Here is a 17224-nt window from a genome sequence, read left to right on the forward strand (position 1 = left end):
GCATTGTTATGAAGAAAGGTCTATCTTGGAGGAGGATTTTGTTTATTTGCTTAGCCATATTGTTGTCCGAAGGACTAGACTGCCTGCCCCCATCCCTCTGTTCTCCAGGCGTTTTAGCACTCCCTCTCCAGGACCAGGGCGCAGTCCTAGTTGACTTCTATTCCTGGTTATCTTACTGTTTGGCCTTTTATTATAACTCCATCTGTCTGGACCACTCTCACTGGTCACCTCGTAAGGGCCTTCTCCAGGGTTCGGCAGCCTTCTGAATCCCTTCTTCAAGTTATTTGGGAGTCGATTGTCGACATAGTTTGGGAGCCTTCCTATTACCTCTGTGTGCCCCCCCGCCTCCCTACTACTTCACCTTCAAACTGACATACTACAGGGTCTGGGGTGCATCGGCAATCGGGGGCCTTTAATTTCACCACGTATCTGGACTCATCATGATTCTTCCAGACGCCTCCTCTTTCTTCCCCATCAGCCCTGGCTCACACAAGCTCAGGGTTGTGGTGGTGGTGGGGGCCATGAAGACACTATTGCCCCCCCCCCTGCAGCCCGGGATCACTCCTCTCCCCATCCTTCGCCTACTAATTCCGGCCCAGCAGTACGCACTTCTGATGCCCCTCTGTTCGTAAGCCTTGTGCTGTGCCTAAACTCTCCATGAGCAGGCATTGTGGTGGAGTCCTGAGTGCCCCGGCAACATGGGGAGATGAAAAGTCTCCTGTGCAGCTTTGATGGTCCCAGTGGGAGTGCTGCAGGCAGGGCTCGGTGCCTGCCGCCACTTCGGGAGGGTTTATCGGTCTGGAGCCACGTCAATGCAGCTGTGCACTGCCGCCATTGTCTTCCACAGGCGGGTGGTGTGACTGCCATCTTATAGTCAGGCATCCCATGCGGCCGTTATCGGTCCTCCTGCCACGGACCCCTCCAATCACTCTAATGTGTAGTTGTCAGAGCTGCCATTCAGACGTCTGCTCCGTTGCCCATCTTGACCACGCTGATCGACTGCATTTTAAAAACCTGCCCTATATTTGAGGAAGCAAAAGAAGAAAACAGAGGTCTCTGATATGCAGCTGTGTTTAACTTGTACCGACTGCATGTGATTTCAGAATTATTTTCCTGAATGCATTAATTGTGCCTGGTGTCATTTCAAGGTGATCCAGATAATGACAGCACTTGAATACGAAAAGTTCAATGATTTTCTATGCAGTTTATTGAGGAGGAAACCCAGCATTTAGCTGTTAACATGACAGATGTTCTCTCTTGTCATTCTGGCTCTAGAGAAGTTGGAAATATTGGGAATTTGTCTTTTGATGCTCGGAGGGAGTGAGCAATGATGTAGTAATGGCATTTAGTTTTGTGCATGTGCTGCCCCCTCCAAGAACGTATCTTGACACTTTAGAAGTGTGAACAGAGATTAATTAATGTTTTTGGGACTTGTACCGCGCACTGCTGCCATTTTTCATGGTCGTCAGGCGCTCGGGTGGATCTGAAAAAAGGAAGGGGGTTGGGAAGGTTAGTGGGTTTAAGAGGGGAAAAGCTCAAGAGAACTTTGATGTGCTTCATTTTAGAAAAACGGTCACTGTGTGCTGGTATGAGTTGGTAGATTGGCATTTGTTTGTTGTATGCGAGTATTCCTGCGTTTTTCTTTTTGAGAGATGGAAGAGTTTGTAGTTTCTTGCCTGCGGTTTGTGTCAAGTTGGTTGTGCAATGAGGTGGATAAGCTAAATGTTATAGGGTTAGAGATTTATTAGTAGGGTTGGTTGGGGCTGTTTGGGTTTGTTGCGATGGGTTGGTCTCTTTTGCTTAGTCTTGTTTCTGGTGTGTTTGTAGTTAGAATTTGAGAGGTCCAGTCTCGTAACGTTCACTTGCGTTGTGGTGGCTGGATTATTTGTTGCTCCGAGGTGTTTTTTTTCCAGCTTGTAGTGTTAAAAAGGCCATGTTTTTAATAATTTCCTGAACTTGAGGTGATCCTCTGCTGTTTGTATTTCCTTTGGGAGCGAGTACCAGAATTTCACTGCAATGCAGGAATAATGCTGATTCTCCCAAATGTTTGCTTTGAGTATTGTTTGTGTTGGAAGCAGATGTCGTTGCTGGATTTTAGTGCCAAAGACTAGGCCAGTAACCTGTAGTTTCATGATTTAAGGCTTACTCCAAGATGGTTCTAAATAACATGCACCTGGACATGAGGCATGCTGGCTGCCAAGTCGCCTGAAGCAGATGTCTTGCATAGCTAAGTTGCCAGTGCCATAAAAATATGTCTGTCCGAAACTGTGGCCCTGGGGATAGAATACTATGTGAACTATAGCCATGCCTTTACAATTCGATTGTCAGCTTTTTGTGACACAGTGGCAAACATTATTGATGAAATTTCAATCAAGTACGAGACTTCAAACATCCTAATCTGTGGAGACCTCAATGCCAAATGTATTGTGCCCAACGCGCCTTCGATTAAATCACTCCCCGCCAGTTTGACCGAAGCCAGAGGTTTGGCATGGATGGATCTAATGAAATCCAGGAACTTTAACAACGTGGCATCTATAAACAACAACCAACCTTTGTTACCAACGTGGGAGCGGGATAGCTCATCGGCTGAGCTTGACTATATCTTTGCCTCCCAAACTGTGCTTCCACGCATAGTCTTTTGGGGTAATTGAAACCAGAGAGAGTGACCACAACTTGCTCAAACTTACCTGCAGCACAAGCCCATTCCCTTGCCAAACATACAGAACAACTATCGAAATCAACACCCAGCAAACCTGTCTTCTTATGACCGGACCGGGCATTCAAAAGCTTTCGGAAGTTTACAAAATAAACGTCAAGTATGGATACTCAAGAAGAAACCTATTGGACAAACTACATACCGCTTCTCCTACCCTTTAAAAAGCCCATGAGGGGACCTCATAAAAACACTCGAAAGCCTAACCATACATATAGCGCCAACTTGGTAGCCAAACGAAGGGCCTTGAGAAAATTGAAGAGGCAAGCAGCCCGTCTGAATACTACAATAGCGTGGGCAACCTTCCATTTGGAGTCAAGGAAATGCAAGCAATGGCTCAGAAATATAAGATCTACTTTATACCAGAGCGACGCAGAGGAAATGCTCTAAGCATTGACAAACAAAAAATCTTGCCAGTTCTGGTTACTAATTAATGAACCAGACCAACATCCAAACAGCCAAATGATCAATGCAGTTTCGGAAACAAATTGGATTACTCATTTCTCCCAAATATTCGAGCCTCCGAAACCGCTAAGAAATTCCATCAACCTCTCAACAGAAGCAAACTGGGTGGATCTATCTGACAAAGAAGAGATTAAGAGAGTCATATCGAAGCTGAAACTGTCGAACGCCGGGGCCAGACAGTCTCGCAAACACAGATCTAAAACAGTACCCAGACGACTGGGCGACTTTAATCAGTATGATCTTTACTGATTATAAAGAAAGAAAAATAACCCCAGATTCCTGGTCCCGAGCAGTAATCGTTCCCATATTCAAAAAGGGCAGTAGAGAGGATCCTTCCAACTACTGGCCCATAGACCTGCGTGACATCATCTAGAAGATTTTTGCAACAATGCTGCTGGGTCATTTCCACAAATGGGCACGTACGTCTCGGAGCGCTGACCCATTTCAAACGGGGTATCAAAAGAATGCCAGCACGGCAGTAAACATAATGCTACTAAATATAATCAAGGCTAAGGTTTTGTCAGGAGCCCTACTGGTCTTTTTAGCCTTTGTCGACCTGTCACAAGCCTTTGACAGAGTCGACGGACAAAAACTCTGGGATAAACTAAAAGCGTGGAACTGTCCTTCCTGAGTCCATTCTGGACCCAGTAATTGCCCTACACTCCAACACCAACGTAAGAGTCCGCCTAAACCAGCAAGGCCTACTCGCTGAAGCTATATCCTCGGAACGTGGAGTGAAGCAAGGCTGCCCCTTGGCACCTGCTCTCTTTATATCTTTCCTCAGCGACTTTAAAGAATCACAAGCCAGGATCAGGTCTTTCGCACCGAAAGTAGGGAAAGAGACTGTCCCGAGACTACTATATGCCTACGACCTGATCCTATTGGACCATACTCAGATTGGACTCCATCGTCAACTTGACAAACTCACACAATACTTTGAAGATAGTAACTTGGAGATCAACAAAACAAAAAACTAAATATTGATCTTTCAAAATTTGCGGAACAAGAAAAAGGAAAATCTGCAGTGGTACTTGCACGAGACAAAAATCAAAATTGTTCCATCTTTTAAGTATTTGGGGGTGCAAATCGACAGCACTAAGAAAGTGTTACATATGCAGCAGACACTATGGGAAAAGACAAAGAACCTAACAACCCAGACACGAGCTGTCAACAAAAAATATGGTAAATTTTCCCTATTTCCAGGATCCAGTTTTACAAGTCAAGTCATCCCGTCTTTGACCTACGGGATGGACGCGACACGAACAATTCTGTCTTCATTGTGGTTAAAGCTGGAAGGTTTCATTTGGAAATCAGTACTGGGACTTTCTACATATACTGCTGCAATAAGAAGAGAACTAGGATTATACTCTCTAAATGCAGTTGTTGAACAAAGCACTATGCAACTGTTCAGAAAAACCCAGCTCCCAGAGAGCCTGCCAATCTATCAAATGATCGCAGAAGAAATCGCCAGAGGAAATAGGTCCCCACTGTGTCAGGATGTGCTTTCTCACTTCTCTGCTGCTTCGTGTTCTACAGTGTACACCTCTTTAAGAAAACTGCAAGCCCTATCAGCTTTAAAAACTCCATTTCAGTGCGGAGCGCGCGCAGAGTTCCGAACTGAGTTCCAGTTTGCACCAGTCCCCGCTGTGTCAGGACGTGCTTTCTCACTTCGCTGCTGCTTCATGTTCTAGAGTGTACACCTTTAAGAAAACTGCAAGCCCTATCGGCTTTAAAAACTCAATTTTAGCGTGGAGCGCGCACAGAGTTCCGAGCTGAGTTCCAGTCTGCACCAGTCCGCACCGGGAGTGTGTGGACGTTCGGACGTTCAGCTCAGATCAGCGGCTCCCGGACACAGAGGACACAGAGGTAGGCAGCTCTGTCTTGTGCTGTTACCGCTGGCCCCATCTCTTTGACCCGCTTTGAACACTGCGGCTTGTTTTTCTGAGCTCATTGAATTTGCCTACATCCCGCAGACAATATCGGGCTTCCGCCGACCCCATTCCTCCTTCTTCCTTCCCGCTTTTCCCCGTCCCCCTCTTCCCTCTCCCCGCTCACTCCTCACTCCCACTGCTCCCACCCCTCCCCCCCTTCCCTCCTCCCCCTTTTCCCAAAGATCTTCCGTTCCCAGCCCCCACATAGAGGAAGACTCGGCTGAACGACTCTTAAGGAGTAACATGAAAAATAAACTCACTGTGAGCTCGCCCCTTACTGCTAATGCTGCCTTTTCTGCTCCGGCTGGGAATTGCACGCTGTCCCCATTTGACCCAGCTCTGCCCCGAGGTGACACGCTGCTCCAGCAGCAAGTAGGCAACAAAGACCAGTGTTCGCTTCATCTGCCGCATGACAGCCTCGGACAAAAGTTCCCAAACCACCCACTGGTTTCAGGCACTACAGACCCAGCGACGGCACACGTTACATCGCAGGAACTTCTGAACCCTGCATCCGGCACAGAAAGCAGAGGCGGAATCTTTGGACTACTTCCAGGACTGTGTCTGGCACCACCAGCCGACGCTATCTGCCCCCTCACCGCCTCGGCGAGCGGCCCGTCCTGCGCGGGGCCAGATGGTCCCCGACTGGGGGTCTGAGGGCAGAAGCGATGGCAGCCGCAGCCAAACACCCGCTCCCTCATTCTCAGGAGAGATTGGCCCAACAGACCATTACGGTCACAATGCATCCTGCCCCGGAGGACAGACCTGCCAATTCCACCACCGTAGAAATCATGCCTTCACGCAACCTACCTGCAGCAGCTCACACACCTGGCAAGACTATCAGGAACTTTACACCTGGAGTAACATCCCCACATCTGGTGGCCGATGTTACAACGCTCCCTTCCCACTTAGACCCATCCCGGGAAGTCAATTCGACTGCCGCCCCACCTCCGGACTCTCAAACTCCAAGCCAGCCCTCAAAACCTCTCCCAGAGATGGACTCTGACCCAGTTTCCGACAACTGCTCCATAATGTCGGACAACGGCAATCATAAACCAACTACACATTCTAACAAAAAAAGATCAACGTACAAAAAAAAGGTAAACCTGTACCCAACACTTTGGTAACTCAATCTATGAATACTAAACTGTTTACTACAACATAAAAACATCAAAACCAACCAGAAGTTACAACGAAAAGCTACAGACAGAACAAAAACACTGCCTCGCAACAAGGTCCAAAAAAGAGGGGCCATGGAAAATTCTCCTTAGCCACGCCCCTGCTGTCAAATGCTCTGCTGAATTTTTTTAAGACCCTAGGGAAGAGGAAATTATCGACCGATTCCGAACTTTCGGACGCAGAAATCCTGGAAGTTTTGGACGAGACCCCACCGGCATCTAAATGTAGAAAAACTATTGTTGTCTCAGACACCCAACTTCCTTCAGCTGGGAAAGACGCCGTGCAAGTTACGCCTAGCTCCAGATCCTCTTCAGATATGTCAGGCCTGCCCCAACTGGATCCTAAATGTTTACATAACATCATTCTAACTTCACCAATAGATCGGCAGGAGAGGAATATGACATCGCATATCCCGAGGCCAGAGGTTACTACACCACTTTCTCCAATCATTGACGCCCGGCCGATCCATCACGACCTCTCGGACATCTCGGATTTACTGCAACCAAAAGCCCACTTGCCTCAAAGAGAACTGACCTCCCAACCTTGGACCAAAGTCCATTTTACCACCTCCAAGCTCTCATCCACACACCAAGATCCTTTTTCCCATAACATCCCCTCAGAAGGCACTGACTCTCGAGCACGCACGGCCCTCTCAATGACTGCCACCCCATCAGAAGGGGTAGGCACCAGTTCCAGGCGAAGGCATTCATTGGCGAATCTTACATCCCTAGACTCTAGAGACACTTCAGCGAAGAGTGGAAGACCTATTGACTTCCCGCCACCTGCCCATAAAGAGCCGCCAAATAATAGAAAAGATATGACCACAATTATGTCAGCAATAACCATCGCAATGGCTGCCTTCTGTAAACTTTACGAAACACTAGCAGACGTCTCAAGAGATAACACGGCCACTCTAGCCATCATTCAGTCCAAGCTAACCTTTTTGGAAGGCTACATAACTGCCATTGATCTGAAGTATGATATTCCACACATACCAAAGGACGTACCAGTGCCCGCAGCGGAAAACCCTTTGGCTACCACTTCTTCAAAAAAAAGCACCCCATCTGACTCAGCGACGCACAAAGCAACACAGACTGTTCAGCTCAAACAGAACAACAAAAGTGCTTCACTATTCTCAAACAAAGCGAAATTGCCAGTAACTGTCAGCACGACCAAACTCGCTCTCAATTTAGCCCCAGCAAACAGCTCCGGACTGAATCAACACCTGGACCAGGGAAAAAAAGGTATTAAAATTAGCTATGAAGGACCAACTGAACACCTCTACCTGGCAACCATCCCAGCGCAAGTCCGTCATGACCGCGGCGGGTTCTCAGTCGCACACACCTCCCGGCAACACTCACCTTGAGATCGCCGCCGGGGCAGGCTCCGTGACGGATCTGACTCAGTCTCCCAAATCATTGGCAGAATCCATGGACTCAAGCCTTCTATCATCTACGTCTGTTCACCCTGACCAAGACTCGCCTGAAAAAGGACCCACTTCCCACGACTCCCAAACAACATCCCTCTCTTTTACCAAATCTCCAGTCACATCCCATGCCCCACCTCTTCCTACGGAGGGAATAACCCGTCCAATACCAAGCCGGCTCCCACAGACAAATCCCCCTCTAAGACCATCGCCTGGCCTACAGAGCAGAACTAGAGCTAGAACATATTGAACCAGATCCTCACCAGCTCGGCCCTACACCCCTCGTAAATTAATAGAAAACCGAGAGGCTGACGCTAACAGGGACAACCCTACCCGTCTTTTTAAAATCAAGCAGATCTCCAGTAAAGACAAATACATCGTCCTTAATAGAAGAACTGTGTTAAAAATAACCTTGTCTACAACTAGCCTAAAGAAGCTTAAATCGGATGACTTTCCAGCGGATTGAGCCATACCATAGCGACAGCAAGGCCAAAGCCTACTTGCACATCTATGCATCCGCAATCCAAGATATGTGCCGACAAGCTGGAGAAGAATTAAAATTGCGAGGCCTTCTTCTGTCTGAATAAAAAATTCCGGATCATAAAACCTCCAACCGGGAAGAACATTCCAAATCTAGAAGAAAACACGACCATGGCTCGCCTAACCGACGTGGTGATTGAAGAGAAGAACTGAGGGCCCACTTCTCAGTATCATCAAGGAAACTGAGCGAACGCCAGGAACCAACTGACCGCGCCCCCTGCACTCCACATGACCACCCCGATTCGAGTTGGCCACCAGCCAAATCTGATCGGACTGAAATGTCATCCCAGCAGGATCCACGCTCCACCCGAGGTAGACAAGAGACATCTAGGGACAGCCCGGCTTACCGACCTGCAGACAGGCATCGTCCAGATCAAAGAAAACAAAGCTGGAGAGACCGGTCTCCTCGGAGAAAGTCATACTACTATAGACCCCGCAGTCAAGACACATCAGCCCAGTGACCGCTCCCAATAACTCCAGGATCCTGGGTGGGCCTGGGGACTGGATAAACGGAGCTTTGACTTCAAACCGAGCTAAATAGCAACCACCAAACAAAGCCGATGACCATTTTCATCAAAAGTCCTTGACGTTGGCCTCATGGAACACTAGAGGACATGCCCACCTAGCTGACCGCAATAGTCTCGACCTGGGTCGGTTTGATATTTTTTGCTTGCTAGAGACTTGGCTCCAGGAAAATCCATCAATGGACTGGTATGAAATCGGGATCTCTCTGGCTGTAAAAGGCCTGTTAGGCCGTCCCTCGGCAGGCCTTCTCATCGCGGTACGGAAGGGCAACAGTACATACCAACCTGGAAAAGAGGTCAGTCGGCGGCTACCCTGGACTACATTTTCGCCTCACAAGCGATGTGTTTAGAAATTGAACGTTTCCAAGTGGTTGAAACCACAGCAAGCGACCATAATATGTTAACTCAGGCATGGTCCTCTACTGCCCGAAAGACAAATTATTACTTACCATCGGTGGAGCCCAACCCACAACAAACTCAGCTGCGCCTGACATCCTCCAATGTCAGATCAATCACTCAACAATACGCCATAGTAATTGGGGCTCAGCCATCCAATGATTTAGTCCCAAGACCGAACTACCTGCCTTTGTTGCTCAAATATAAGCAACATTTGCCTTCTGGAAAGTTTTCACTAAAAACCTACAATCATCACTACGACAAACAAATAGCACTTAAAAAACAGCAATAAGAAAGCTCAAACGCAGTGCCAAGGCAGACAACACCACGGCTGTATGGGATTTGTGGAAAAATGAAAACAAACTCTACAAATCATGGATTAGATCTCGCTGGGCTGCCTTATACCAACATGACGCTGAAACTATGCTGAGAGTCCTAACGACAAAAAAAACATCCGACTTCTGGTCCTGATAAACGACTCCCAAGGGGCCATAGCTGCAAACATGATCAAGCCTGGGTTGACTTTTTTACTGAACTCTTTGCCAGCCCGACACCCTCCACGAACTTGTGTTTTGACACTACTGAAGCTCCCTGGGTAGATCTATCGACAACAGCAGACATAACTGCGGCCATTCATAAGTTAAAAACATCTAGAGCCCCGGGCCCGGATGGCCTGACTAATATAGACTTAAAAAAACACCTCAACGAATGGTCCACGTTTATCAGCATTTTGTTTGATCATTGTAGAGCCAGCAGGAAGATTCCATTATCGTGGTGTAAAGCCACCATCATTCCAATGTTCAAGCAAGGATGCAGGGAAGTCCCGGGCAACTACCGCCCAATATCCCTATTGGATATCATGGGCAAATTGTTCGCATCTCTCCTCTTGGATCACTTCCAATGCTGGGCGAAAACGGCCCCCTGCAGCGACCCTTTCCAAATAGGCTTTAAGAAGAACGGCAGTACCACATTGAACATATTCATACTCAGCATCTTAAAGGCTAAAATAAAACAGGGCTCCTCGACAGTGTATGCTGCGTTCATTGACCTCTCGCAGGCATTCGATAAAGTCGACAGAACGCGACTATGGGGAAAGCTGAAAAACTGGAACTGCCCAGACGCTGTTCTAAACCCGATAATAGCGCTCCACACCAACACCACACTCAATGTCCGGCTGAATAGGCAAGGCGCTCTTTCCAAGGAAATCCAAGCCGATAGAGGAGTCAAACAAGGCTGCCTGCTGGCTCCTGCGCTCTTTGTTGCCTTTTTGGGGGACTTCAAAGAGTCAGAAGCCTTTGTTCGCAGCTTCCCTCCAAAGTTTGGAAACTCGGACCTCTCCCGTCTTCTTTATGCCGATGATATGATTCTGTTCAATCAAACGCCCATCAGCTTACAACGTCAGCTGGATAACCTGGTAGACTATATGTCCAAAAACAATCTCCAAATAAACCAGGCTAAAACCAAAATCATGATTTTTTCCAAAAACTGCCAGCTCTGGAAAAAAATCATGTCTTGGTCGGTGAACAAAGTCAGAATGGAAGTGGTCCCCCATTTAAATACTTGGGAGTCATTATTGACGGGACACCTCAAGAGTCAAAAATGCAGCAACATCTTTGGCCAAAAACGAAACATTTGACATTCCAATTAAGAATGATTGACAGAAAGTTTGGCAAATTTTCACTATCTCCGCGATCAATTTTTAAAAGGGAAAAATGGTCCTTGCTCTAACCTACGGCATGGATGCAACGCTCACCATCTCAAACCAACTTTGCCAGAAACTTGAGGGATACGTCTGGAAAACTCTCCTAGGTCTCCCGAACTCAATCCCAATCGCAGCTGTCAGAAGAGTGCTGGGCCTTCTCTCTCTAAATGCTATCGTCAGCGCGGCCTCGCTTGCCCTCTTCAGGAAGACTTTAATCCAAGACGGCCTGCCGATCTTCAACATCTTCGGGCAGGAGCTGGCATCAACTAATTGCAAGGTCATACAAAAATGGATACATCACCAAAAAACTAAACTGGAAGACCTGCAATGTTCAACAAATGACCTTATCACCAATCCTCAGAGTCACCGAAAAATTGAAAATCTAAGACTGGATTGTAACTATCGAACAAGCCGCAGCGATCAAGTTTCTAAAACATCTTCCACCCACGTATAATAAGCTGAAATCCCCTCTGGCGTATTGTCTAAAATTTCCAGATAAACTGCGATCCATATTTCTAAGAGCACGACTTAATCTGCTCCACACCAGAGAAATTTTAGGGATAAGAAGCTTATCGACTATCAACACCTGCAGACTATGCAAAACCTCTGACTCCATTGAGACTGTTCGCCATCTCTTGTTAAACTGCCCCTCTCTAATTCAAGAACGTACAGCCTTTTTGGCTGCACTATGGGCTGACTCCGTCTTGTTAGAAGAAGACACATGGTGGTGCCGTCTGATATCTGGGGAAAAATCTCGCTGGCCGGTTGCTACGGCCAAACTACTGGAAGTAGCCTTCATTAAAATCAACGCCCTGGGGCTCTCGACGCCCTCAAAAGTCATGCCATCTGACGGGCTCGAACTATCATAGACGCTCCCCTCCTCCCCCAGGCAATTAACTCTCTCACGGAAATCTGTTAAAGATTAATTTCCCATGTCACAGATTGATCATATGTCAACTACTCCATAATTACAAGTCCCAACTTTGCACCTTTGAATTTTTTAGAAATTAATTCCGATTTATTTAAAGGTCTCCTTATTGTAAAAATCATTCTCTTGGATTATAACCAAGTAATGAAAAAAATCTTTATGAAAGCTTGTCTTAATCTGCTCCCTAATCAAGAAATCCTTGCAATATGGGCAGCTAGCGATGAAAAGACCTGCAGACTTTGCAAAGATCCACAAAAGTTAGAAATGATTAGACATCTTTTGATGAGATGTCCTGAAATGAACCGGGAAAGAAAAGCTTTTTAAACCACTCTGCTTGTAAACTCTTTTCTGAACGACGAAGATATATGGTGGAACCGTCTCAGCACAGGAGCACAAACCAGATGGACAATAGGGACGGCTAAACTCCTGAGCATTGCCATGGCCAAGATAAAATCGTGTTTGAGCCCTTCGCAACTTCTACCAGAAAACATAGTCGAATAGTAGACTTTCACCTCTGTATTTTGAACATTAGACGTTGTCTTATTCAACGACCTTCTCTAATCGAAAGTGATCTTGTAAAAATCTAAAACGATTATATACAAGTAATTTAAAAAAAAATGTTCAGCTATTGTAGTAAGTAAATCGAAGGGGAAATATGATTCGTGCATTCGAGCTGTGACAAAGTGTGGACTTCACATTTGGTTCATGTTGATGGAAGCCAGACTTCGTGACTGCACAGCTCTTCCTACTCATAGTGGAATTAATTTCTACTAGGATGTCAGCATTGTGAAATAGGTCGACGCGGTCAGGACAGGGGCAAAGCACTGACGACCAGAGGATCAGTTCCTAAATGGTGACGTGTTGGCCACAGAGAATGATCTTGGTCTTTGAAGGGCACTACCTAAATCTGTTGTCCACCATCGAGGCTGTGGTGATCAAGCTAGAGTGGCCTGCTGAATAAAATGCTTGGCGCTTAACACGCAGTGCCTTGAATTGTAATCTGACTAGCAACAGGGAAACGGTGTAAATCTGCCAGCTCTGTATAAATTTGAGTTCCCCTCCTAGTGCCTGAAAAAACTCATTCGGCTTCATTTGTAATTCTTTAGGTTGTAGAATAAAACGGATTGCAATGCAAAACCTAGGTTTTTAGCATAATCTAAATTGTATCTGATTACGCAGTCATTGTCATGATTTTACTAGAAGGTGGAAGTCTCGAGAAAAACGTTTTTAAGAGAACAAAATAAGGAGTTGGTGACTATAATTACCTGCAGAGGTTTTCTTTGTTTACAGCATGAGTGGGACTGAATTTCTCAACCAAAACTCATTCCTATTCCATCCAGGTACTCCTTACCCCGGGTTTACTGGCATCTAATCTGAGAGCCCATTGGTGTGGATTGCCTCTGTTGCTGAGAAATTAGGAACACTGGGAATACACAGGATGCAGTGGACGGTCAGAGGCTCATTCAAAGAGCCCACTTCCACTCTTGGCTTTGGCGAATTTTGGTGGCTCAAAGCACCACCATATGTGACAAAACCATTGCTACAGAAAAGAGTGAGAGAAAGGGTGTAATTATCTGATTGGTTTAGTCACCTGTCAAGCTTGTGGCATGACATAGAAAAGGCACAATGCCCTTTGTGACTTGTTGGCATTTAATCCAATTAGGGGGCGTTTAACAAGGATTGTGCCAACGAAGAACACCGATTTAAGTCACGTGCTTTCATTTCAGTGGTCCACAGTGACCCTTCCTTTACTTGTAACTAACTCTAAGCAGAGCTCATTTCCTTTTCAGCCCGCGTTTGTCATTGAGTCATCATGCTGGGCCTATGGGTCGGGGGTCCACCGCCAGGAGACCGGGCATTACATCACATGCTCCTGGACACCACATATTTCACTTCACCAATGCCACACGGATTCTTCAAAGGGTTCCATGGCGTTCTTTCGACATGAGGAGATGTGTCTGTGTATCTACAGGAGGCTTGTGCTAAATCCGCCCGCACCCTGCCTGACCACAGCGTCAGGGTGAATAACATCACAAACGAGAGACATTGGGCCTGATTCACAGAGCGTTTTCCTATGGGATTGCACCATTATAAAACGCTTCAGTGAATCGGGCCCAGTCCGACCAACAGTTCTAACATTTTCAAACGATTAAAAAGCCAGATGCATTTTTATCATTAATACTATGTATTTCTTTAAAAGAAAAAAAAACATACAGAGGTGTGCAGTGGCATGATCCCAGGCCCACCCCCGCTGAGCTAGAGGTTAAATATTCGAGTTGTTTTGGCGTATTGGGCGCATTCATGTCTGAAACAAAGCAAAATGTAATATTACTCTATTTGGACTCTTCTGTAACTTCCTTTTTTTACCAGGCCTGTGGAATTACAGGCTGGTATACGTTATCGTTTCACAGTTAGAGCGTTACCTACTCGGGGTAATAAGGCAGCAAACTTCATGCTACCCCACACCAGCCTGCACCCGCCCCAACATCAACCTACCTCATACATGCCACTCTATGCTACCTTGTGCCTGCCTATCCCCAAACTATAACACCACCCCTACTACAGGCCTGCGGAAACCCACCCTACCACACAACCATCACCCAACACAAGCATGCCTACACTCATCCTACCCCTCACCTGCTTAATCCCATACTGTGGCACATCTTTCTACTCCCAACACCCACCCACCCTAGCTCCACCGTCCCCCACAACGCCCTACCCCCCCCCCCACACACACACACAAAAAAAATGAAATCAGTTTCTTATATTGCACTTCATACCAGACTCGGCCTCCAGGTCCAGTAGCGGGATTGGGTACTGAACCTGTGCTACTCAGCGTGGCAGCTGCACTTTCCTTCCCAACCTACCCCACCCTTCCCCATGCCCACCTAGACCGAACTTCCCCCACCCTACATTGCACCTGCCAACCGCTATTCTATCCCGCTATTGCCTACCAGCACCCTGCTCACCTTTCTACCCTTACCCCATGCCTGCCTAGCACCACATTGCCATTTTATTCCTATTCCCACCCTGTCCCACACCTGCCATACCTCATCCTGCCCATGCCTTTCTACCCCCCACCTTACCTCATGCCAGTTTAACTGCACTCTGCCCTACCTATCCATCCCACCCTACACCACGACTCCCTACACCCAATAACACCCATCACACCCATGCCTGCCTAAACACACCCTGCCCCACCTGTGCATACCCCAACCTACCCCATGACACTACCCACACCCACCTACCCCACCTGACACCATACCTACCAGCACACTACCCACACATGCATACCCATACACTACTCCACTTATACCTACCCCACCCTACCCCAGGGCTCTGCACCCAAACACTACTTTACCCCATGTTTTCCTAGTCCTACCCTAACACCACACCTGCAGAATTCCACAATTTCTTATGGGTAAAGCACTCGTCTCGCGAGCAAGATGATGATGTGTGCAGCGGGGGTTCGATCCCCGGTCCAGCACTTAGAAGCTGGGAACGCCAACATTAAGCTCAATATAAGTGACCAATTCAATATAATGCTTCATACCTATCTGCACTCACCCTACCCCACACCTGCCTACACCCACCTACCTTAGTTCCCCATCCATGCTCACAGCAAAAGTCATCATAATAACTTAAAAAAAAAACATACCTACACATACAGTTCCATACATATGTGCAAGTTAGTGTTAGCAGGCACATGCTGTTAGTGATAAACATAGCAAATATGCGTACTTAAATATGTATACTTAGTGAACACATTGAGTATGTTCACTGCAAGGTATGATCCTTACACCTCAGTGAACTTGCATCTTTTTACTATGTCTATGACTATTGGTATATATGTGTCTGCAAACACTATCTTACAGACATGTTTGGAATTTGTAGGTAGGTAGGACCCCAGTATGTGCTGTTTTTTTACCTATACATGTAAAATGCAATAAAAGAAACTGCAAACGTCAAAACTATGGACTTTTCTAAGGCTTTCGTTGGCAGATTTACTAGCACCATCCATAAATTGACACCGTTCTTGCATATTGTGCCTCGAATATGAGTCTAGCAGTTACTGCCAAGGGTGAGTAATAATGGAATATGCTCCCAAACGTGTGGCATCTGTGTAGCAGATTTCGTTTGTTGCCGTGACGCACCTAAATGTTTTTCTGTACTTTCCCACAGACGGTATATCGTTGAAACTTGATTGTCTCGAGAAGTGCATCCTCACGTGCTACTGGGGATGCAGTGTGCAAAAGCTGCACGAAGCTCTGCAGAAACATGTTTACTGCTTTCGGATTCGGATGCCACAGAATTTAGAAGAGGCCTTATACACTGACTATCTGTATCGTGAGCAGCATATGTATCCTTTTACCTTCTTCTACTGCATTGTTAAATTAAATAAAAATGGAAGTTCAATGTTGTGCCTATGCGTCCTGCATGTGCACCAGCGCAGGAAATGGGCCCGAACAAGACGGAGCGGCGCTCCAGCAAGACTTGTCTTGCAGGAATACTGCCCTGTCCCCAGACCCAAGGGCTTGTCCACAACACTCCCAGATATGCTCTGAAACCATGTTATCGCACAGATGTTTCAAACCGCGCTTCAACGCGCTGGTGGCTTTCAGGAGACTCTGCAGCGCTGCTGAGTCTTCTGAAAGCGGACTGCTTGGAGCGCTTCAACGAGCTGGTGGCTTTGAGGAGACGCCACGCTTCAACAAGCAGACCGCTTTCAGAAGACTCTGCGGTGCTGCTGAGTCTTCAACAAGCAGACCGCTTTCAGAAGCGTGGGGCGCTTACACAACCTGGCGGCTTTCAGAAGACTCTGCAACGTTGCTGAGTCTTCTGAAAGCTGTCTGTTTGTTGAAGCGTGAGCCCCTTCAAGGAGCTGGCGGCCAAGTCTTGATATGATGTGGCATTTATAAGCGCCTATACACAAGTGTTTCAAGACATGAGTCTTTTGAAAACAGTCTGCTTGTTGAAGCAGGGGGTGCTTTAATGACCTGGTGGCTTTCGGGAGACTTTGCAGCACTGCTGAGTCTTCTGAAAGCAATCTGCTTGTTGAAGCGCAGGTTGCTCTTGCACGTTTTAAGTCGGATTTAGAACGGGATATTCTTTGCGAGATCTGTCTTGAAGCAGTGTTATCACATGCACGAGCAACCCACGTCATCAGACACTTTCAGTAGACTTGGCATGGGAAACTGAATACAGAAACAGCCAAAGCCTCACATACTGCAGCCGGCCAGACTGGTATGTGTCCTGCAATGTAGAGACTTTTTTTCTTATGGTGAGTAGTATGACCAATCAAAACTGCAACCCAACTTGCAGTATTCGCTCAAAAGTGGTTCTTACTGAATCATTATAAGACATGTTCAAATTTAATTGTTGACATTCTTATGTTCCCATAATGCTCTTCGCCTTATGCAGAT

The 17224-nt window shown here is 46.7% G+C and overlaps 1 protein-coding gene across 1 annotated transcript in view; it reads left to right on the forward strand.

Annotated features, from left to right (window-relative positions):
- CGRRF1 (cell growth regulator with ring finger domain 1) overlaps positions 1-17224 on the forward strand; it is a 282000-nt gene that overhangs the window by 168601 nt on the left and 96175 nt on the right. Inside the window, exon 3 of the mRNA XM_069637590.1 lies at positions 15984-16161. Coding sequence (XP_069493691.1) covers positions 15984-16161 — 178 coding nt within the window. The remainder of the gene's footprint in view (positions 1-15983; positions 16162-17224) is intronic.

The sequence above is a fragment of the Ambystoma mexicanum genome, chromosome 14 (genome assembly GCF_040938575.1).
Source record: "Ambystoma mexicanum isolate Mex_15411 chromosome 14, UKY_AmexF1_1, whole genome shotgun sequence".
In the NCBI taxonomy this organism is placed as follows: Eukaryota; Metazoa; Chordata; class Amphibia; order Caudata; family Ambystomatidae; genus Ambystoma; species Ambystoma mexicanum.